At 52.4% G+C, this 22,368-nt stretch overlaps 9 protein-coding genes across 9 annotated transcripts; 3 read left to right on the top strand and 6 right to left on the bottom strand.

Moving 5' to 3' along the window:
- Positions 1-1,323: 1,323 nt before the first annotated feature.
- Positions 1,324-1,804, top strand: J4E86_000620 (uncharacterized protein; the record flags this gene model as incomplete). The annotated part of the gene is made up of 2 exons (XM_051441193.1): positions 1,324-1,509; positions 1,571-1,804. The coding sequence occupies 2 exons, from the start codon at positions 1,324-1,326 to the stop codon at positions 1,802-1,804; spliced, it is 420 nt and encodes a 139-aa protein (XP_051307364.1).
- Positions 1,805-2,077: 273 nt separating this feature from the next.
- Positions 2,078-3,945, bottom strand: J4E86_000619 (uncharacterized protein; the record flags this gene model as incomplete). Its single annotated transcript, XM_051441192.1, has 2 exons — positions 2,078-2,212; positions 2,299-3,945. The coding sequence occupies 2 exons, from the start codon at positions 3,943-3,945 to the stop codon at positions 2,078-2,080; spliced, it is 1,782 nt and encodes a 593-aa protein (XP_051307363.1).
- A 1,711-nt stretch (positions 3,946-5,656) lies between these two features.
- Positions 5,657-6,535, bottom strand: J4E86_000618 (uncharacterized protein; the record flags this gene model as incomplete). Its single annotated transcript, XM_051441191.1, has 3 exons — positions 5,657-5,990; positions 6,017-6,426; positions 6,482-6,535. The coding sequence occupies 3 exons, from the start codon at positions 6,533-6,535 to the stop codon at positions 5,657-5,659; spliced, it is 798 nt and encodes a 265-aa protein (XP_051307362.1).
- Positions 6,536-6,887: 352 nt separating this feature from the next.
- On the bottom strand, positions 6,888-8,061 carry J4E86_000617 (uncharacterized protein; the record flags this gene model as incomplete). Its single annotated transcript, XM_051441190.1, has 3 exons — positions 6,888-7,318; positions 7,367-7,672; positions 7,725-8,061. The coding sequence occupies 3 exons, from the start codon at positions 8,059-8,061 to the stop codon at positions 6,888-6,890; spliced, it is 1,074 nt and encodes a 357-aa protein (XP_051307361.1).
- A 2,183-nt stretch (positions 8,062-10,244) lies between these two features.
- Positions 10,245-11,267, top strand: J4E86_000616 (uncharacterized protein; the record flags this gene model as incomplete). The annotated part of the gene is made up of 1 exon (XM_051441189.1): positions 10,245-11,267. One exon carries the CDS (start codon positions 10,245-10,247, stop codon positions 11,265-11,267), a length of 1,023 nt encoding a protein of 340 aa, XP_051307360.1.
- A 444-nt stretch (positions 11,268-11,711) lies between these two features.
- J4E86_000615 (uncharacterized protein) lies at positions 11,712-12,898 on the top strand (the record flags this gene model as incomplete). Its single annotated transcript, XM_051441188.1, has 4 exons — positions 11,712-12,250; positions 12,305-12,447; positions 12,505-12,686; positions 12,740-12,898. 4 exons carry the CDS (start codon positions 11,712-11,714, stop codon positions 12,896-12,898), a joined length of 1,023 nt encoding a protein of 340 aa, XP_051307359.1.
- A 341-nt stretch (positions 12,899-13,239) lies between these two features.
- On the bottom strand, positions 13,240-16,138 carry J4E86_000614 (uncharacterized protein; the record flags this gene model as incomplete). The annotated part of the gene is made up of 2 exons (XM_051441187.1): positions 13,240-15,144; positions 15,209-16,138. 2 exons carry the CDS (start codon positions 16,136-16,138, stop codon positions 13,240-13,242), a joined length of 2,835 nt encoding a protein of 944 aa, XP_051307358.1.
- A 1,213-nt stretch (positions 16,139-17,351) lies between these two features.
- Positions 17,352-19,053, bottom strand: J4E86_000613 (uncharacterized protein; the record flags this gene model as incomplete). The annotated part of the gene is made up of 4 exons (XM_051441186.1): positions 17,352-18,035; positions 18,085-18,391; positions 18,442-18,633; positions 18,689-19,053. 4 exons carry the CDS (start codon positions 19,051-19,053, stop codon positions 17,352-17,354), a joined length of 1,548 nt encoding a protein of 515 aa, XP_051307357.1.
- A 2,232-nt stretch (positions 19,054-21,285) lies between these two features.
- J4E86_000612 (uncharacterized protein) lies at positions 21,286-22,059 on the bottom strand (the record flags this gene model as incomplete). Its single annotated transcript, XM_051441185.1, has 1 exon — positions 21,286-22,059. One exon carries the CDS (start codon positions 22,057-22,059, stop codon positions 21,286-21,288), a length of 774 nt encoding a protein of 257 aa, XP_051307356.1.
- Positions 22,060-22,368: the final 309 nt, after the last annotated feature.

The raw sequence follows: 22,368 nt of genomic DNA, 5'->3' as shown, positions 1-22,368 counted from the left end.
GCGTTTTCAACCAGGGTTACGGAATGGGTATGCATCGTAGTAGGCCAATGGGCGATCTTTTCATTTCCAGAGAGTTGACACATCAACTGTTGCCCTGCTCAGTGTTCTCAATCGCTGCCATCACGTGCCAGAGCTAAATGTCTAGCATACCTCGGCCGAGCTCTGAAGAGGCCGCGCTGCACCCGATGTACCTAGGTATACAGCCCTTGGATGCCATGCGAACACGTGTGCACTCCGCGCAAGCAATGAAACGTGAAAATAGCAAACATGTAACTGCCTTTCGCACGAACGATGAGTGAACCGGTTCAAAATAGATGAGGCGACAGCGACACCCACGCGAGCTGACTTAAGATTTGCGCTAGCGCAGCACGGCTCCCCAACCCGCGGCGCCCGTCGATTCTGCGAACCCACCAGCGAAACACTCCGACACTGCTCGCGCCCAGCACCCAATTACTGCACGGGGAAACAGCGACCGAGCCTTTGGAGATCCGGAGAGTGGGAGTTCGTGTTCTTATCTGCGTGTAAGCATTATACATGATCGACAGCGTCAATGAGCGTTGCAGGCGCCTCGCGCAATAGAGTGTCCAGCTGAGGAACGACGTCGTTTGCGAAAGCGAGCAGCGCGGACACAGACGTCACAGGTAGACAAGCAGTGTGCAAACAGTTCTGTTTGACACTACGCGACTCAAAAGATGTTTCTAAACTGTCAGATCAGCTATTTCCAGCTCTCGCTCTACCACATGTCCCTTCAAACGTGCCAGACACAGAGCATCCGCGTCACAAGCTCCACGATTCAACCCTGTGGACATCGCTCGGCTAACGAGGATCGTCCTATCTCACCATCCCCAACCCAGCGCGCCAACGCACAGACATTACCTATCCCGGCGCTCGGAAACAGAGACGACGCGTTTCGGTAGCTACTATTTCGATATTGGGCGGATGGATGATCGCCGGCGTAGTACCAGCCATGCGTGGGTAAGCTGTACAACTGTATGGATGTTGGGGTAGAGTGAGGGACGCCATGCCGTGTCAGGGGTGTAAGACATGCATCTTGACTGCGTCTTGACGTTTTGGACAACGGGTTAGGGTCATGGAGAGTAGAGTAGGGGTCTCCAGACGCGAGTAAGACCGGTAGGGAATGAGGAAGCGGGCGAGATGTATATATTCTGCTGCCTTTCGCCGTGGAGATAGAGCATCATCCAGCAAGCTTCTACTTCTCTCATCAACTCTACACAGCCTTACTGACTACTTATCTTCACTATTACTGCCGGCCAGTTCCTTTAATCCTCTACCAAATCTTCAAGCAACAACCAATCAGTCAAGATGCCTACTTCCCAGATCTCCACTCCCCTCAACGGTGTTGACGCCGCTGTCGTCATTGCCGCTCTCCACAACCACGACCTCATGATCAAGACCCTCTGCCCGGCACTCGTCAGCTACGCTTTCGAGTCCGGCGACAAGACTAATTGCGCTACCTACACCGTCACCGACAAGAAGCCCATTGGTCAGGTAGGATGACCCCTTCCTCTCCGCTTTTCTCCTTCCTTAATACAATACTGACCCACCACAGACAACCTACAAGCTCACCCTCACCAACGTGTCCGAGGGTGTCGACTCCCTCGTCAACGCCAAACCCCCCGTTGGTGTCCTCACCATCAGCGGCAAGTGGCGTGTGACTGGCGGCAAGCTCAGCGAGGAGATTGACATTGACGCCAACTTCATGATGAAGAAGGTTGCTAAGAACAATGTTGAGAAGACCCACCCGGAGCAGCACATGAAGCTCTTGGAAGCTGCTCAGGCTTAAATGAGTGGTATGGTTAGATGATGGCGATAGATGAGGAAGGGATGCATTGGATGGAGCATTTGTTTGTTGTTTAAGTTTTGTGTGAGCATTTTGTTTGCGACGGGTGGGATGAGGGTGTACGCATAGCTTGGTGTTCATGTTTGCAATGAAGCATTTTATTGTTATCTATACTACGACTTCTCCAAACGCGATGACTCGACCATAACATTTCACGACGCAACAGTTACCAAGCATATAAAAAGTGGTCAGCCCGTCCAAGCGTAGACACACAAGTCAGGCCATATTTTGCAATGACCACACAAGTCCCAGACCGAAGCACAGAGCTCGTGATTGTGAGGGCGCCGACCGCGACAGTGAGAGGTAGCCACGCCACACCATTGTCGCATGCTCCCATCCGTTTTCGCCCAACTGTGTCCTGGGGGCTGAAATGCGTGTGTAGGTGGCGCTGTGGCAACAGCTTGGACTTTCACAGTTTGAGTGGCAGTCTGCGTTACGTGTTCCATGATCTGCACCACCTGTGTGGTCTGCACAACCTGCGTAGTCTGCACAACCTGAGTGACAGTCGTTTGCACGTACTGAGGGATCTGGACATACTTTGCCACAGTCTGCGTGGTAGTGGTTGCAAAGTACTGAGGGACCTGGACATACGAAGGTACCGTCTGTATCTGCGTAATCACTGCAGTCGCGTGTCGTGTAAACGTCGTGTACGTGGGAATGACCTGGTACGAGGTGCACGAGCCCAGGGTCGGAGTAGCCAAGTTTCGATTCGGCGTCTGGGTTGGAGCAGGCGAAAGTGTAGTCGTAATAGTCACCGTGGCTTGAGCACAGTGTGATTCGCCGTTGCCGCCGTGAGTTGATCCGGGAGCAGCATGGTGGCCGCTACTGTGTCCGCTACCATGACCTCCATGGTGGAATAGAGCGTCGAAAGGGTTCGGAAGACTATGAAGGGGGTTTGGGATATGGTCCAGAATATTCCTGGCGGCACCAGTAGCATCCTTGATCAGTCTGTTTGCCGTGCCCGGAATGATGGAGTCGACACCTTGCATAGCTGACTCAACCGACTGGGACACTGTATCCAAAGCAGGGGCAACGCGGTTCGCGCCTTCTTGGATCTTCCCACCTAGAGTTTTGGCAAATTCCATGGTATTCCTGTAATGGTTGGTGAACTTAGCCATCATTCCAATGGGATCGGCAGCAGGGTCGAACGGCAACAGCGCAATGCCTTCTACACCTGCGACTGGTAGATTGGCGAGCGTGTTGTGACTCAGTTGAACGAGGTTGCTGATTGCTGGCTTGTTCAATAGTTTGGCTCCTACAGCTTCGGCCAGCTCTGCGGTGTTGGTTGCGAGTTCGCGATTGAGGTATTCGAAAGCTGTGGCCAGACTGCCGGTACTGTCGACCAAGCGAATCGTCTCTTCCAGTTGACTTGCGAACTGTACTGCCCGCGCGGTCTCAACCTTCATGTCTTCTAGTTGGCTCACCAAGACTTCTTTGAGACCGCGATTCAGTGAGTTGGCGACTCGACCCGCAACTCCAGCTTCAGCCTCCTTTATAACGTCTTCAACATCGGGGAGGAATTTGTCGCAGATACTCTTAGCCAGAGCAGTTCCGAGGCTGTTGGTAACAACACTACCAATAAACGCGCCAGGAACAATGCCTTGCTCCATCTCTGGAGCCGATGTGCCATTTCCATCGGTGCCGTTGCCTTGTGGGTAAAGTGTTTTGCCGGCCTCTTGACCGACAACGGCGCCAGCCATGCCCCCTGCTCCATTGATGATAGCGTTGCAAAGACCCCCAGTGACGCCGTTGTCTGCGATGCCGGTCGCAGCAGGAACCAGCAGGGAGCTGATGAAGGCAGCGGCGACAAGGCCATTCTCCTTGTCGGTACGATCTTCGCGAGAAGAAACCGTGAGGTTTGAAGATGGCGCGGCTTCGGCAAGAAGACTGTGGGAGGTAATCCAGATTGCGGGTAGGTTACCTAAAGACCCGTCGAGGAGGGCGTTGAAGTCGATTTGGAGATCTGGCTCGATGGATTGTCGTGCCGTTAAGTGGCCAGCCGGTGCTATGGGTACACCTGCGGTTAAGCCGGTGAGACAGAACGTTGCCCATGCAGAGCGGTAAATGCTCTGGACCAGATGCATTTTGGAAAACTGGAGGTCTCTGTCGAACTAGACTTTGTTGTTGTCTGTAAGTCGGATTTAGTCTTTACTGGTGATGTTAAAAGTGTATCGAAATCTGAATCTAGACACAAGCTTGGAATGAAAACATTTGAGGGGATTGCATATGCTTTTATAATAAGTACAGTCCCAGCACAGTGGAGCTATGCAGTTCGTGTGCCAAATCTCGCAATGCTGTACCGTAGTTACCATGTCCCGGTCTTCGCTCCAAACCCTAACGAACTATTGAAGCTTTTTCATGTTTACCATGGTTCGGTGAGAATACGAATCGCATAAGGAATCGCTATGAATTTGGAGTGGTCGTAAACGAGGACGGTAGTCGCGGGTCTCGACACGAACCTTGGAAACCATGATTGAGGCTAGCGAATGCCCAAGTCGCGAGCCTACCCCCGCTTGCACCAATGAACATGCTCTTCACACGACCCTGAACTATGGTCACTGAAATGCTTGGTTCAGTCTCACTGTTGTGAGAGCCTTAATCATCTTCTTGTAATACTTGAGTCATACTGAATTCAGGTTGACGAAGGGTTGCGAGGCTCTCCCACAGTCGAAAATAAATCCACACTAATCATCGTTGAACCTGCCAGGTAGTCGCCACATCCAGTCGCAGTCTCCCTGCCCTGAATATTGGTGTATAAAGTCAGTACATATCTTCACACGCAGTACGCACAGAGACACTCACAGCCGGTGTACCAGTCCAGAACCTCTGTGTAGTCACTTGTCGCTCGGAACTCTGCCAAAGATATGGGAAGGGATTCGCTGCGCGTGCTTTCATCATCACGAATCTTGCGTCTTCGGCGGAAGCAACGCGCGGGCGGTATCTCTTTTCCGTGATTTCTGACCTGTAATTCTTTACTGTTCGTGACCTGGTTTTCCATGCCCAGTACGAGCGTGTCCAGGGATGGACAGCTAGATTGGTTTTCTAGATGCGTAAAGAAATCTTTTGCAAATAGATGAGCTTGGCGCTCGATGTCTCCATAAACATCGTCACTCTCCTCTCCGAAATCATGGGAGTCGTGACACCACCTTTCCCGAAGTTGAAGGGTGCGTAGCTTGGTCAATTTGCAGATGGGTGACTAGGTATATGTTAGAGATGGAACGTGAAATCAGATACTGTACAATCTTACCAAGTCTGGATCGAACCCGCCTTTGTAATTTAACATTGTGTCAGGGTGAAGATTGAACGCGAGTTGTTCCAAGTTTGGACATGCTAGAGATATCTCTTCCCAATATAAAGGCCCATCCGCCTCTAATTCCGTTCTAGTCGCCCACATGTGTATCGAGAGAACAACAAGCTGCTGTCCAACAATCGCCAGAATTTGCTTGAAGGACTCCAACGTGAAATCTATCCACCCCCTATCACTCCACTGCAAACACAGACTTTTCAATTCAGGACAGCGGCTAATCAACTCTTCGACGGCGTCATCGTCCTCTTCGTAGGGAGTATCATCATCCGGGTCTTCCTCCTCGTCATCGTCGATTAGCCCCAGTCCTAGATGTTTCAACGATAAGTCCTGGTCGCCGAGCTCATGTACCAAATTGGAGATGAACCTTTGGCTACAGGAACATGCCCAAAGAGTCAAATGTGTGAGCTGAGGAAACGATATAATCTTGCTGAGCCCATATGTATCGATGCCGAGAGGGATTCCGGAGATTGAAAGTTGGCGAAGCTTCTCTAGGCGCCCATACGATTGTCTAGAGACGAAAAGGCTTCGGCGAGTCTTCGGCTAGTATCGTCTGAATACCTCTCAAACTTGGTTCCAAGGTACAGTCTCTCCAGATCCTTATACTTGCCGATGTCCTCCAGGGAGTCCAGAAAGTTCTCTTCCTCCAATTCCGACCAGGTTTCTTCTGGATGGGGGAGCCAGAGGTCCGCAGTTCGCACACAGTCGAGGTATTGTAATTGAAATAGGTCCTCTACTCTTAGGTGTACGTGTGTTAATGTGCGCATTTGTTTAAGGAAAAATTTGCGGGCTATATTCGCAGGCAACGGTAGGGCCGAGAGGAACCTATTACAATTCAGTAAAGTTCTGACATGACAGTCCGCGAGGTTATGACGAGAACATGCCACAGGCTGGCATGTGAGGCATTCCGAAGATCGAGGACGCACCGGAAAGATTGTAGGCGGTCCCGAGGGAAATACGCTAGTATTGCTTCTATCGTACTACTTTGAGCAGATGTCAACCTATCTTCACGGTCAAAGCGTCGATGCGGCTTGGTCTGGAACTCGGGAGCTTCTGCTGGGGGAAGGCTGTCCATCAAAGTCAAGCTCCTTGTAGCGTCAAGATGCGCCTCGGCACCTGCGGCCATGCAATTCTCGAAGCGTGCCACTTCCGATGGATCGAGTACGTTGATGGTGACCTTCCGATACAGTCGAGGCCTGGCGAGGTCGCATAGCGCTTTCGACGTCAGACATAGGGCCTGGAGGTGCGAAGGCAAGTGGATCTGCTGGACTTAGCACATCGGCCATTGGGAGGCGTCTCAGGGTCTCTGCGCCTACGTAATCGAGTATCAGAAGATGTACATCTGCCGGCAGCACCGGGAGGGCCGACATGGTCGCGTGCATTTGTTGAGCAGGTCGAGTGGAGGAACGACGCGTGGGCGCGTCCAACGCCGCAGGCGGGGCGGCGCGTGCTAGGCTCTTGGCACTCAGCTACCACTTGAGAACGGCTTGTAAGCCGCCGGCTTACTTCCGCCCGGACCACAACATCCACCTTTTTACATACCGCTCATTACATTTATTACGCCGTCACATTTGATGCACTCTTAGATTTCTACAAGTCATTGCAGCTTGATTCTTAGGAGCTAAGCTATGTACAATATTGCTCCGTGTTGAGAGTCATCAGGATCAGCCACGCATGTGACACGGCCCACGACACTACGCTGTCTTTTCTACCCAGGGCAATTTACTCCTCGGAGAGAACGTCCTTCTTCTCCTTCGGGGGCCTCATTCCACAGTACAAGCAAGTATCGGGGTATCCTGTCCACGGGCTTCCCTTGACCGGTACACCACCATCTGCCGTCCACATGTTTACGGGTTGAGGGTTCTGCCTCGCGCGGGGATTGACGCCGACATCGATGGTAGCGTAGAGCCCATCTTCGATAGTCTTGCCAATGAGCGAAATCTTCATCACTGGGTCGTCGCCACCCTGCTTCGCCATGTTGAAGAGCGCATCAACTGCGTTGGTGGTGATGGCTTGCTTGTTCGTGTTGTAAGGAGAAGTCTTCTCAACTTGGCCTAGGAAGTTCTGCTCGATATAAAACTGACCGACGTGCGAGATCGTACCGCCTTGAATGGTATTGTTGGGAAGGAGCTTAGCACCATGGTGGATGATGGCTAGGGTTGTCAGTTAATACGTTGATAAAAGACAGGAGTGAAGCGTACTGTGGAGATGGTTTGTGCGGCCGACGTAGTGTCCTGGGATAACGGTAATGAATGTAGCGGTACCATTAGCGCCGGTGGGTTGCACGCCGCGAAGAGCATTGGTCGCAATAGCGGTAGCAGAGCCGTCGCCATTGCCCTTCGCCTGAACACCCGTGTAGACACCAGTGGCGTTACTTCCCCACATCTCAACGTAGGCATCGGTGACAGGCTTGCAAGATGAAGTGTCGATGATGTTGACGTCCAAGTGGGTGATGGCACCCTTCTCTCCGGTCAAAAGGTCCTGACGAACGAGCTCACCGGTGACCCCTATCAATATGTGAGCCAACCTGTCTCAAGAGATGCAACCTTCTCCACTCACAGTATGGACCCTCAGTGGATTCAGGGTCAAGCGTGCATGCTGCCTCGGCACCGTAGCTCTCCTCGACTTCAGCGACGTCACGACGGACGAGCTCGTGTTCTTTCGCGAAACCAGCTGCAACCCGAAGCTCGTGGAGCCTTGCCTCACGCCTCTGATGCTGCTCCCGAACCCACCCGGTCTCGACGAGATCCCTTTTACACGCCTGAACACTTCGACGGTTGGGATGATCCAAATGAGCCTGCCTCCTCAAGATCTCCTTGTTGGTGTTGCCACCAGGATGCGCGACAACACCGGTAGCCAAGAGAATGGCAGCGAGGGCTTGTATGAGCTGAACCATGATGTCTGCAAATGCTCTGTGGACGTGAGGAGGCTCAAGGTGATCTCAAGATGCCATGTAGTCGGCCTTCTTATACTTTCCGGTTGCTGCGCCTTGGTGCGGTATTCCTGCAGGTGCTAATGACATCGTTCTGGATCTACACATCTGTGCTGTCGCTGTTCTCGTCACCGAGCAGTCTAAACTGCGTTCCCTGTTGTGTGCTACTCTCCACAGATTGTCTAGGATGAGGTCCATAATCAACATCGCTGTGATAGGCAGCGGCAATTGCTCGCTTCGGTACACGCGCCGCAGCTAGATTAGCGTTCATCTAGTGCCCGATCTTGGCGGCGGAGTGCATGCGGCATGGTAGTCTTGGTACGACTCTCCAGGACGACGTGTGGCTAATGTCGACCAGTCGTATATTAACCGGAAGTGCTGCGCGTGGTGATCGGTAGTTGAATGCGGTGTGATGCGTCCGCGTAATGATGCGAATCTGGATCTATACGTCTAAAAATGCACAAGCGAGCATCCCCAAGCTTGTACAGGTAAACACCTTCTGGTTCGAGGTTGGCGGGATGCTGTTTGATGCTGCACCTGAAGACAGATACAAACTCGTTGAATCTACTTAGCCAGTCTCGGTTAAGCGAGGGGAGGGCGGTTGGATTTTACTGGGGCTTACACATGTATAGTCGGGCGGCCAAGACACCATCTGGATATACTTTTGCATTGATGAAAACCGGCAGGCTCGTAAGGTGGAGCAAATGGCATGACCCGTATTTCTCAGCACCAACAATGTCTTCGAACGGGTCGGGCCTATGGAGCCGAGTGTGCGTGTCTCATGTGCCTGGATGGATGCAGATCCTGGCAGCTGCCGTATGTGACATGGGACCGAAGATGTCACGTAGCTGGGAGCAGCGCTCTGTACATGGCTCGATCTTCTACCCACGTTCACCGCGGAATGATTTCCACTTGTCGTAAAGCCGGTGACATACTTCTTACCGGGCTCTAGCAGTCGAGACCATGAGACCGATTCCTCTCACTCCTCGGAGCACTCGCTCAAGATCAGCTACTCGGTTCCGAGAGGTGGACTGTCCTTGCGGTACCCTTCGGACAATACTCTCCCCCTCTTCGACGATATTCATTCATTCCTCAGCGCTCAAATTAGCACGTATATTGTCGATGTTTCCGTAAGGTGATTATGGTGAGCAGACCGCGCATCGTCAGCACCCCCGTCATAGGCTATGGATATCCGGCAGCCCAAGCGGCGATATGCCACCAGCAGGAGCGTGTTTGAGTCGAGTACGCGCGGTTGAGATAGCAGTATCGGGAGCCTTGATACGCAGGTTTGGAAGGTGAGTGGCTTTCACATAATAGAGAGCTCGGAATGCACACGTGCCAGGGGCATTGTGGGATGCGTAAGACCTCATCATCAGTATTGCTGCCGCAGCCGGAATAAGGCAACCAAAGAAGACAATAACGCGACTATGTTTTACAAGAGATATTAGCAGTACAGGAAATTCCTTGCTAGGTCCTCTATCTGTGCGTAAAGCCGCTCTTGCGCGCCGGCAAAAAGTGCCTAGGCATGGCTCACCCTGCGTGGGTTTCAAGGTGTCGCTGCAAAGAAGGAGCAGCCTGCGACTCCTGAACGGAAAACACAGACCTGCTGCTCTTAGAGTTGTGGCAGTAGGTATAGTAACGTGACATAAGCTTTGCGATTTTCTGGAGGCTGGAGCTTCGCAGTCCGGAATGTTCTCCATGAGCTAAGAACTGCGCTAGTCGCCATCCGGGTCTGTGCAAGCGACCTAGAGCCGTGCCTTCCGCGCTCCTGGCCGAAACACGATCCTCGACAGCTGAAACCCACAACGCCAGGACAGCCCCGACACCAGCGTCTTGACGATGTTTGGTAGTCCTTCTCGCATGCTCACCGTGACGCGATCAGCCCAGCGCCACACCTCCGTTGCACATTGAGCGAATGGGAATGCTCATCAGCTCCGTGCCCCTGGCGGCACTCCTTATAGTATCAGCATCGCATGCCTGCGAAGTTAACTACAGTGGCGAAACGGGTTGGCGTCTGAGGGTGATGAAGAAACGACGAAACATTGCAATGCTTTTGCAAAATCAATATAGGCGTTCATGCTCGCTAGCACTAACTTTCTTTACTTGACCGTCGTCATTCCAGCTTTCTCACGCACGCATACAGCAAGATGGCGACTTTTCTCAACTCTCCCGGAACACCTGCACCCGCACATACCTTCTACCATGACGACAGCGCACCTCGAAGCCACAAGGCAAACCTGTCTGGCGCAACTATGCTGGACTTGTTGAGTGGCCCCGAAGGATCCATCGCCGCAGCCTATGAGTCCTCGAGCGTGCATCAGCGTTCTTCTAGGTCGAGGCGGCCATCCCAAACCTCGATCACCAAATCTCAATTACGCCAGACCAACCGCACTCTAATCGAAATCATCCACAATGTTCAAGCCGAGCTAGCGACACAGAGAGAGGCAATGCTTGACATGCAAACACGGATCCTTCAGCTTGAAAGTGCCTCGCAAACATTCAACCAGGACCTTGGCCCGCGTCATACAATCGCCGGCCATCGCAAGCGGTCTCAAATCAGAAGCGCAGAGGGCGCTGCTCGCGAAACGCAGGGACGTTGGGACGCATACCAGAAAGATGTAGACATGCTTGGCCCTCCTCTTATCGCGAACGAGTTCTGGAAGTCACCTAGCCGTTTCTCTGGCTTCAACTTCAACTTCGATCTACTTGAGACGATACCGAAGTCTCTACATCCCCCTCCTCCAGATGTGGATGATGTTCCGAGTCTTTCTCCAGATGAGCAGCCAGAAACATATACGCCGGGGCTTCGCCGGATTCCCGCCAGAATTACCCGGATCAAGACATCCGATCCCACTACGATGTACCATGATGCGGTGAGCGACATCAAAGAACACGTCGTAGAGTTCGACAAAGTAAATGCCCCGATGCCTGTCAAGCTCCAAACACCGCCACGAAGTTCACGCAGCAAGTTGACATCGATGTATAGCCGGGATGATGAAATTACGGCACTACCCCGGATTCCCTTCCAGCCGGCACCAAGCACACATAACTCACATCGCAGCTTGATGGGTATCAAAAGCTTGCTATTGTACAGGACATCATCGAGGAGTCAGAAATCTGACTACCCTCCATCGGATCATCGACGTTCAGGCTCTTCTTTACGCTGTTGAGTGTAAGGTGGCATTGCGGCGCAAGAGTGACGTTTGTATTGGTAGCAAGAGAACCGAAGAGAAGGGAAATATCAGTTGGGGTCGAAAGGGAATAGTTCGCGATAGACGTGTAAGTGTTATGAGGAACCTATTACGCTGTGTTACCACCGCAGTTGGTCTGGACCACAGCTTCCAATGCTTTTCTACAAGCTGAGTGCGCCGCTCCGAAATATAGTTCAGAGTAATGCATACAATATGTCACCCGAATGAGCACTTTCATCATAACTGTGACGTGACAAATGCATGACCTCGTGGACGAGCAAATAGCGTGAACATGCCTCGGAGTTAAGGCGGCTTGGCATTTCTCGCGCTTTCCACCACGCAAAACGTCATTACCCGTTACATATATCATCGCTCCGCCTTCCACCTTTCCATCGACAACAACATCGCAAAGGCACACACATCATGGCGTCTCTGTTACGGAGACCCTTCGCCATCACGGCAACATTGCGACAAGCATCGCCGAAAGCACCGCAAACCCTCACGATCCGCGCATTCCACAACACGCCACTGAAGCAGCAGTCGCACTTCTTCCGCCCCGAAAAGCCCACGGTATCGACATCGCACAATGTTTCCAGGTTTCAGCAAGCGTTCCGACGCGGATACCAGCAGGCTGCATACAACCCGGTGGCACAGGGCGACTTGCGACAGCGCATGCTGTATGGAGCCGGCATCTTCGGTGCCACCCTTTTAGGCATCAACTTTATCTTCAACCGCGAGACCCGCGAGGACGGCGGCATGCCACCGTTCGAGCGCGAATACCTCAACGACACCTTCATGCACACTGGCCTCGGTATTGGAATGATCGGCATTGCTGCCCGCGCGCTGCACATGAACGGCTGGAGCTTCAGGCTCATGAGCGCAAACCCATGGCTGGTACTTGGAGTTGGCCTGGTTGGAAGCATCGGCACAATGTATGGCACTATGGCTACCTCGCCGTCTAAGTAAGTGTGGAGATGGATACTGTTTTGCAGAGTAAATATGCTAACCCGACGCAGCTACGTCCAAAAGTACGCTCTCTGGACTGCCTTCAACGGTACCCAAGCCCTCCTTCTATCGCCGCTCTTCTTCATGCACCCTGCCATCCTCGCTCGCGCCGGTCTCTACACTGCTGGAATGATGGGTTCAATCGCTTTCGTTGGTAAGTTGTGGCCCGTACGGAATGCATGTGAGACACATACTGACTTCTTATCTTCAGGTGCTACCGCAAAGACAGATAAGTACCTCTACCTAGGCGCACCGCTTTTGGGCGGCGTGGCCATTGTTGCGCTCTCTGGTCTTGCTCCACTCGTCATTCCCGCCACCGCTGCCCGCACACTTATGTTCACCGAGAACATCTGGCTATACGGTGGACTTGCCGTTTTTGGAGGCTTCACATTGGCAAGTGTTAACTGTACGACATGCACGTGAAAAAAATACTGACTTCTCTGCAGTACGACGTACAAAAAGTATTGAATCACGCCCGCCAGGCTGAGCGCGGCTTGATCCCCAAGGATCCCGTCAACGAGTCCATCTCGCTCGAATTGGACTTCATCAACATCTTCGTCCGCATGGTCCAGATCCTGGGCATGAGCCAGAACAGGAGGAAGTAAACATCTTGGGATAATGGCATAGGGAAGCCTGCAAGTTACTTAGGAGACTTGCCCATTCTTCGTCTTCGTTGAACATGCTATGAGTTTTGGCTATAGCTGTATATAACTCCTCTCTTTGGGCTTTTTTGCACTGATACATACCACAAATGAGCAAAAACAGTTGAAATCGTTCCCTCATACACGTCTTGTTGACATTCTCGTTGACGACGGTCCGTCGCGCTGTATATGTAACTCCACTTGATTATCTGTCGCTCTGATCCACACCGAGGAATTGAAGCTTCCACCGGCTTACTTCCTGCACCATGAAAGAAAACTTGAGTCGCATGTATTTGCCTGCTCTCTCAGCTAGACTTGATCTCGTAGCTTGCTGCTACCGCAGTGGTAATCTCATCGCAGAGCGCTTTCAACTTAATCCGATCTTGCAATTCGGGTAGTGTAGGCGCCCATCTCAGCCATTGGCCCACCGCATCTCTGAGGCGTCCTCGATGGTCTTTTGTAGCGATATGAGCAACGCCAGTTGAAGGATCGTCCGGGTTCGGAGGAACAAGAGCTGCGCCGGCACGAACCATCATCATCGTTATTTCAGCATCCTCCATAGCACGAAAATTATTTCTAGTGACCATGTACTTGGATTCCATCCATGTGCCCCAACAAGTCCTCGCATCATTTCCAGACAATGCTATACTGTCGTTCGGGTCGCTGACAGAACGGATAAGAAGATCGATCATGCCCGGCGCGCATGGAAAGTCGCGTTGAATCAAAAACCTTGTATTCAACAGTGGCTGCATAAAGGCGTGATATAGAAGGCTGTATCTCGAAGTTTCTTGGCCGCCTTCCAGCTTGCGGAGGGCGTTGAAAGTTTTTGGGTCGTGCCTTTGGGCGAAACGTGTGAAACCGAGTTCTATTGCTAGCAGAACAGCATTTGTGTCCAGTGACAGATCGGAAACTGGAGAGAGAGACGACTTCTCATCGTTTGTTCCATATAGAGACGCAAAAGCGAGACGGTTGAGTAGGCGGGACATGTCCGAAGGCGAATTCTGTTCGACCACCCGCGTATAAGCAACGGCGCTCAAGAAAACCTCCTCATGATCATCGGTACCTCGTAGCTGCTGGTTGTACAGGGCGTAGCAGGACATATATGCCAAAATCTTGCTGGCGTCGAAAGCGTCGTCACTGATGTGCAAGCAATCCAAGACCCAAATGTTTGGAGTACTGAGGAACTCGAAAACCGTGCGGTGCATGAAATCGATGTGAGAATCGCTGTTGTCGGTGTATTGGTAGACCTCCAGGAGTCCTCTACACCGACTACGCAAACGGCCTTCGAACATTGTGGTTCTTGCTTGCCTTTCATCGAGACTAGGTTCCGTGAAATCTCCCATTGCGCGTGTCTCCATGTTCTTCTCATGGGCCCAGGCTAATCTGACGGCTGATATATGGGATTCGAGCCGTAGTGAACGGTGGATGTAACAGACTCGCAGAAGTTGCGCAGCCTGTCGGAGGTAGCGAGCAGGAAGGCCGTTGAGTATATGACGAAAGAGACTCTCAAGTTCTGGTGGTAATTCATCAACGCGAAGTCGTAATTCCTCTACGCTATCGTAGGCCTCGAACCCCTCAATGAGCGCGCGGCACGCAAGCACGACCCAAAGGAACACACCATCTGCTTTGCTTCGTACATCACTCACGAGGGCCTTGAGAGTCGCAGCGCTGTAGTTTGCGGAGCAAGCGTGTAATTGCACGGCGTCATTAACGTATCTACCGATATCCGATGCCGTAAGATCTTGTAATCTCAGCTTAGGCGCAGATGAGAAGGCTGCCACGCAGGTATCGATGGGCCTACTAGACACGATGATCTTGATGTTCGTGCTCGCGACAAGATCTTTCACGAATAATATGCCATCTCGGTGATTGCCAGCAAACTCGTCGAGACCGTCGATGAAAAAAGCATAAGCGCCGGTTGTCTTCTCTGCGCCGAGTTTTTCGAACGCAGTTTTTGTTTCGATATGAGATGGAGCTCTGAGGTCGACAACGCCGCTTTGAGCCTCTTGCCACATGTCGGGGAGTACCAAGGGAATCAGTGTGGGGTTCTTCACGAGAACATGGTGCAGTAACCCCCGAGCAAGACCCTCTTGTGAGCTCTGCTCGGGTGATCCAATGTTCCACAGGAAGAACGAGGCCATGGTCAGCTTTCTGTTCCCCGCCCATGTTTGTAATGAGGACATGGTCTTGGAGTGATTGTAGAGAAATTTCTGGTAAGTTGGAGACATGATCAGTGTGTATTCCACGTGCTAATTGAAAAGGGAGACGACTTACCATGAGTGTGGATTTTCCGCTGCCAGGCTTACCATGTATCCAGTAGATCCTACGTCCACTTTGTAACCACTGATCTAAATCATCCCATGCAGCCCCAGAAGCAGGTGGATTGATGGCCCACTCCAGAGTTTTGGAGTGAGCCTCAACGATGTTGTTTCTTCTTTCGTCGATCAAGCGAAACCAAAGACGGTTCAGAACCAATTGCGCACACCTTCGCTCAATCGCTGTTTTGGTGACACTGACCAGATCGCCGTTGTCGATTACAGAAGCGTCCATCACCAAATTCAACTCTTGCACGCTGTCCAGTGCTTGGATCTCCTGCTTCAACACGGTGCGAATTTGATTACCGGGTATCACTCGGTCCATATCCGTAATTAGATTCGATAGATCTCGAACGAGAACTTCGAACTGTTCCTTGTCTTTGATGACCCACTTGATCGTATCGGAGATGGAGAATTTGCTCTTGCTACCGCCGCGTGGGATGTAATACGAAAGGTCAGATTGATCAGGCTGAGATGTCGGGTATCGGGTCCGCAAATCCAGTGACTGATCTTGTATACTTGACGACAATCGATTGCTAACAGCCGTGGAGTGTTCAATCACTTCCTGTGCGCCAGCTTGCCTCAATCCGTAGCGTTTCTGTAGCTTGTGGCCATCTTGCAGAATCTGACGGATGCAAGCAAGACCGTTGTGCATAACACGCGCGATGATGGGATCATCTAGTCGTGTGTCGTAATCGCTATTGTCGTAAAGCTTCAAACGATTTGCCCATTGTAACAACAAAGTTTTCTGAAAGTCGAGTCTTGTGGCAAGTAGAATATAGTCTTTGTCCATAGATTTTGCGGCACCTATCTGTGACAAAAGCGTGACACAGTCTTCAAAAACACCGACGAGAGCGAGCGCACCGATAGCGAGGCCCGCGGCTTCCATTGTCGTCGCTCGTCAGGTTCAGGGAGCGGAAAGACGATTCGTTGCAAGACGTGCGAACCAAGGTTTGTGTGCTCCGCCAAAACCGCGGCTTGGTGATTGTGCTCAGAGGTGAAGCGACAGCGTCGCGTCTTATTTACAGTGCCCCGTCCAGGCTGTGCGGCCGCAGGAGGCAACATTCTGCAGCCTGTATCGAGGGGTAAGCACGCATAGCCTCACGACTTTACTTAGATGTGTGTGCCAGCGAAGCGGCCTCAGCTCACTGGCTATATGCTGCGACACCACCGACGCCACTTTCCGCAAAGTCAACAGTGCATGTCTACCTTGCCGAAAAGGCATGCTTCAAGCATGCCGACAAGTAGGCGGCTGCGTCGCGCCAGCCTCTGCGCCATCTCTCTCGTGCACCGGAAATCAGGCTCAGCTGGAGTGAACGCGTAAGTGACAGCCGGCGCCTCACAGGCGAGTAACTTTGGGAGGAAGACGTCTTTGTGAAGGTTGTTAAATTTAGTAGGAGGGCATCTGAACAGCTAGGCCTTTAACCTTCCGTCAATGATCTCATGTGTGGCGGCTAGTGCAGCCGCATTGGATCTAGCGTTGCGTCGCACATCGAAATCCACATGCATCAGCCACCTCGCTCTGCCAATGTGGGTCACTCCGCATCACATCAGCATCAGGGAGTATAATCAGAAACCAGACACATTCCGCTGGAAAAACAACATCTCGACCCCCACCACCGTGCCACTCTACCCGTAAGCTTGGCAGGCTTCGGTATACCTTGTCAGGCAAACGCCGCGATCGGACCATTGCTACTCCGACATGACTCGGAACCAAACAAGGCCTCCGGCACAGTATCCACCCAATTACAGTAGTCGGATCTGGGCGATCTTGGTACTGACCACGTGCGGGAGGGAAGAGTGCATGAGGCTCTGCTCCGTTCTATGGTGGAGCATGCGCAGGGCGGATGTGGAGTGCATGAAGCACATGACGTGAAATGCGCGAGAGGAATTATGCGTCGTTAGTAATAGTGATTGAGCATGGCACACATCATCCAGAAAGCACGAGGAAGTGAAGGAATTGTTGTTGTTCATGTTCTTATTCATTCATCGTATCTCATGGTCATATGGACCTATTTGGTATCATCATTGTGGGTATCAGCCAGCGGCTCAACCGCTCAACATGCTCTGCACTGCAGACAAGATCTGGTGAAAGGGCATGCTTAAGCCTTCTCGTTGTGGTTGGAGCCGTCAACGACCTCAACTGCCTTAACGCCATCCTTCTCGCTGTGCATGCTGCCAGACTCGATATCCTTAACGGGCTCAATGTTGGCACCGATAGGACCAGCCTCCTCGAAGTGACGACCCTTCTTCTCGGGGCCAAGAGCAGTAGTGACAGCAATACCGAGAGCGATGATTGCAGTCGCAACAGCCATGACTGGTCCGTAAGCGGGAGACTGCTCGCCCTTTGCAGTGCTGATCATAGTGGCCTCGGCGACGGCGTTGACGATCTGAGCGGAGGGCGAGGAAATCATGTTTCCGAGCTGGTAGGTGATACCGACGAAAGAGGATCGAAAAGCAGGTGGTGACAGCTCGCTCAAGTGGATGGGAATGACACCCCAAGCACCCTGGACAAAGAATTGGATCATGAAGCCAGATGCGGATAGACCACGCTCAGTGGTGGGGAGGACCCAGGCGGGGATAAGGCAAGCGGAGATCAAGGCAGCGCAGACGATCATGCGGCGACGACCGAACCATTGCGAGGTGTATCCAAGAATGGTACCACCGACACAGGCACCGGTCTTCATCAGGATGGAAGCACGGGTAGCACCTGCGGGGCTGAGATGCTTCTGCTCCTTCATGAAAGTAGTGTAGCTGTCTTGGCTCGTGTGGGAGTAGTAGTTGAACTGATAGATGTTAGCGGCAGTTCATCAACTTAGAAGCGGCCTGTCATACCCAAGTCATGAGGATGATGCAGTAGACACACATCTTCCACTCCTTGCGGAGCATCTGCTTTGTCTCCGCCCAGAAGGCACCGGGCGCCTTCTTGTGTCCAGCCTTCTTTGCCTCTAGGAACTGCTTCGATTCAGGGAAGCATACGCGGATGAGACCGACAGCGATCGAGAAACCGGCGCCGACCCAGAAGACGGTCTTCCAGGTGTTGGTCGCACCACCGACACCCAAGTTGGCGCAAGCTGCGAGCACATAACCGAATGAGTAACCTTGCTGTAAGATACCACTCATAAGACCACGGGCGTTGACCCTGCGAATGTCAGTATGGGACTTCCATGTAATTAACTCAGATGTACTTACGGGCAGTTCTCAAGCGCCATGGAGATGGCGTTTCCGTAGACACCTCCCATGAAGAGACCGAAGAGACTCCGTACAGCCAAGAATTGCTGGAAAGTTCCAGCGTAGATGGTAGCAACCTGGAGAAGACCCAAGATGATCATGTTAAGAACCATGGGCCACTTTCGACCGAACTTGTCGCCCGCCACGCCAAACCTAAAAATGGGTCAGTATTTGTCTCACATACAGTTCGTACATGGGTATTACTAACATAGCAGCACCGACGGAGCGGAGAAGCAGTGTCAGGGTGATGGCCGTCGAGATAGCAGTGTTCGAGGTGTCGTAGTAGTCGGCAAGCTTGGTAGTCTGAATTGACAGCGCGTGGAAGTCAAAGGCATCGGCAGTCCATGCGAGGAATCCGACAAGGAAGTAGAGCCAATCCTTCAAGCCGAGTTGAGCGAACAGGCTGATGGGATTTTTGAGAGGCTCTGGCTTCTGCCACTCGCAGTGCTCCTCGCCGTAGTCATTGCGAACGACTACACGTTGGTCCCAAGTGAAGAGATCCTTGAGACTCTGTTTGGCGGTGGGGATGATGCCCTTCGCCAATGGGTCTGCTGGGCGGTTGGTGCTCGCCATGGTGCTGATGGTAACTTGAAATGAGCTTGAAGGCAATGAGAAGGTAAGAAGACTGCCCTGTAGATGTAGGCGCAAGTCCGATCGCACTGCTGATTTCAAGATCGAGCGCGGGGGAGCTCATTATATACCCGCAGTCATCTTGGCTGACCAGAACGCCTCGTAACGATACTATCAACGCCCATGTCAGTCAGCCGCTGAGTCTTGATGCGAGCCAAGTTCCGCCAAGTCCGTCCGTGCATTTGTTGTTGGCGATTTGCAGTGAATGTAACCATCTCCGGTCCGCCAAGAGCGCTATTTTGCACTAAGCCTTCCGGTGGGCCAAGCTAGCGCTTGTGCGCAAGTGACAAAACAGAACATGTCCCGGGGTCGGATCGGACGTATCAGTGCGTTCTCTCAGAGCGGAGGAAAGAAGTGGGTGTGACGATCCTACGACGCCGTTGACATCTTCCCCATGGGGTCGCCCTTTGAATTTCCCGCAAACGTGGTAACTTTCCGACTACAGATTGCGCGACCACACCACACATACTTCGTTGATATGCGTAGTAACACCGAAAACCGTTCTGTGCTTGTGTCCGACCAAGCTCCGCAAGCGCTGGCGAAGCTTCCTCGCGAGACTTGCTCGCAAAGAAGCTTCGAGCCAGTGAAGCAGCCACAAAACTTGGCGACTGACCCCGCAGCGAAGAGCTGTGCCGCCGCGGCTGCCGAAGCTTTTCTCGCCTCGTTGTAAGCCAAGATGGAGAACGGCACATACGACGGCCAAGATGCTTCGTCGTCAGCCGAGCGCCCTTGAGTGGGCTTCTTTCAACACCCATCCTTTGTTCATAGAGGCCCGTGGCAACGTCCCAACACCGCGCCTTCAGCTATTGTTAGTGATCGGACAATACGCATCCGGTCAAACTGTTGGTCTGGACTGCTTTTGGTGTTTTGTGCGGACTAAGCACTGGCGCAAGGCCTGGTGGTGCTGCTTGCGGTCCCTGGGTGGTTGGATGTTTCGCGCACGCGGCAGAGTGAACAGCAAGCGCGCACGAGACATGAAGCGTGAGCGGGGACAATCCGGTCTTGGCGGTAGAGGTGTGCTGGCTAACATGACCTGACCTCAACCTTGCTGATGCGCGAAAAGACCAAATATGGTTCGGTACATGCTCAGGATTGGGTGGATGAAGGAGAGATGTGGGGATGACGGCGGAGGCGATAACGTTTGGACGGGGGAAGGCCCCCCGTGTCCTCGCTAAATCCTTCACACCAAGACTCCGAGTTCAAACGCCGAAACGACTACAATTACTCGTGTCTACTCTTGGACGTGGTAACAATTGCATAATATCGTATCCACAGTTGTGGCCTGAGGAAGGGCATGCGCCCACGGAGGCCGCATTTCTTCACGGCTTCCGGTTCGAGCCCCGAGACTCTGGCTATACGCGCCGAAATTGTGCCTGATTAAATCCTTCGCAATAGTTGAATTCGGTATGAACTACCACTATCTAGCCGAAGATTTGCGTAGCTCGAACGGATGCAAGCCACAACCCCATCTTCACCGGAAGACCTACAATGGTTAACCTTCTCAAGAGATAAGGGTCTGTCTAATTTTGAAACGGATGGATTGACTTGCGCTCTAGCTAGATCACCCACTTGCGCATGCATCATGCATTCTACTCTTCTAACTTGGCACAGATCTAGGCACAGCGGGATATGGGGAGGGGAAAATACCGAACACGGTCCTGGCAGCGACACCAATCACACGCCGTGCGAATCCACCCGGTAGCTCCTGGCCCTGCATGAGTGCGGCTCTTAGTTCGGATGTGGCAACTGCTTTTGACCGCGGCCGCAAATCCATGCGTCTACGCGGGATGTAGATCGTTCGACTTCCTCGAGTGATCCGGAAACACTTCTTCTGGGCGATATCAAGTCGACTTGATGGAGCAAGACAAGCGTTGGCATAGTAGTAGCGAACATTCAGATGCACTAGTTGAAGGCGTTGAGCACAGTATATGATCGCTATTCGGTGCCGTATTCCGACAGAAACGTGGTAGTCACTGCCATTACACCGATCGCGGTCACGACAGGATGAGACTCTCCGGTATTCATTCCCTCATCAGGGAAAGGGGGTATCGCTCCCTCGCTACAACGTCACGACAGGTCACTGGAAAACAAGTCCGTTAGTCGGAATACCAAGGCTTGATACCAAAACTCACGAGGTACCTCGTTGATCATTGTTTACGCTGCTAAAGAAAGTGCCTACCCTTTATGCCCTCTTGCCTTCCGTTTCTTCGCCACCCGGCCAGCCTTCAGCGTCTTACCACGCTTCGCATTCTGCCTTGCTTGTGTCCTGGTTGCAACGGCGCGCTCCCCTGGGTTGGCTACGATGTTCTGCAGACTACTGCCGCCGAGCAAGGAGTCGCACCTTGTTTTGGAAACAGTGAGCAGTTCTATGATCCTATTCATCCGGTGTTGGAACGTCCAGCTTCGTGTTCGCCCTGCTGATTCCCAGAAATTATCGTCGAAGGAATGCAGTGCCGATGGCCCAACCCGGTGCAAGCGCTCTACAAGATCCTCAATATTCCAGCAAAGGATGAGTTTATCTAGAAAAAGATAGTAGTTACTTGGCCCTTTCACGGGATCAGTCCAACGCTTCTTGAAGTCTTTGCCTTTGTTGCCTTGGGTATTCTTGACGTTGTTGACGGCATCGAGGAGCTTTTGGACCCACTGCTGGCGGTGCGCATCTGACGTTGGAAGAGTGTCGTCGTTGATGGGTGGGCTCCAATCAGGTGACGGCATGGCAGCCATAGCCTCATCAAGAGAAGCATACATATCGGACGGGTGAGCGGGGTGTGCGTAGCTTTGTGGGCCTTGGTGAGTAGTAGGTGATGCAATAACACTAGGTTGGTCAAAATGTTGAGCAGAGTACTGGGGTGCGAATACTGGGTTAACAGCTGGTGTATCCTGACCGTAGCCAATCTGTTGACCCATGTTGCCATAGTTGACGTCGTTATTGCCGTAGGTTCTTGACATAATGGGAGACGAATACAGTCTTGCGTCAGGGAGAAGCCACGGAACACTCGGAGCATCCCATGCGTGCTGCTCCTGCTCTTGTTGTGAATTCGGAGGTACCATCTTCGGATCTGTGTGCTTGACTGTTATTCTGTCCTAAACTGGGGTTGAGTTGTGTCTCGGCGATGTATGCTGATAGTTTAAACCTGAAATAGAAGGCGCATTTTACCATAAGAGGCAGGTGGTGTGAATGCACCTGTGCACCTTGCCAGGCGAAAGAATGATCGCGTGAACGCCAGGGGCAAGCAGCGCAACATCGTGAAACACCAG

The sequence above is a fragment of the Alternaria arbusti genome (assembly GCF_024043155.1).
Source record: "Alternaria arbusti strain BMP 1465 chromosome Unknown scaffold_1, whole genome shotgun sequence".
NCBI classification, from domain to species: domain Eukaryota; kingdom Fungi; phylum Ascomycota; class Dothideomycetes; order Pleosporales; family Pleosporaceae; genus Alternaria; species Alternaria arbusti.
The sequence above is the reverse complement of the archived record's forward strand: the minus strand, read 5'-3'. Positions and strand labels throughout refer to the sequence as shown.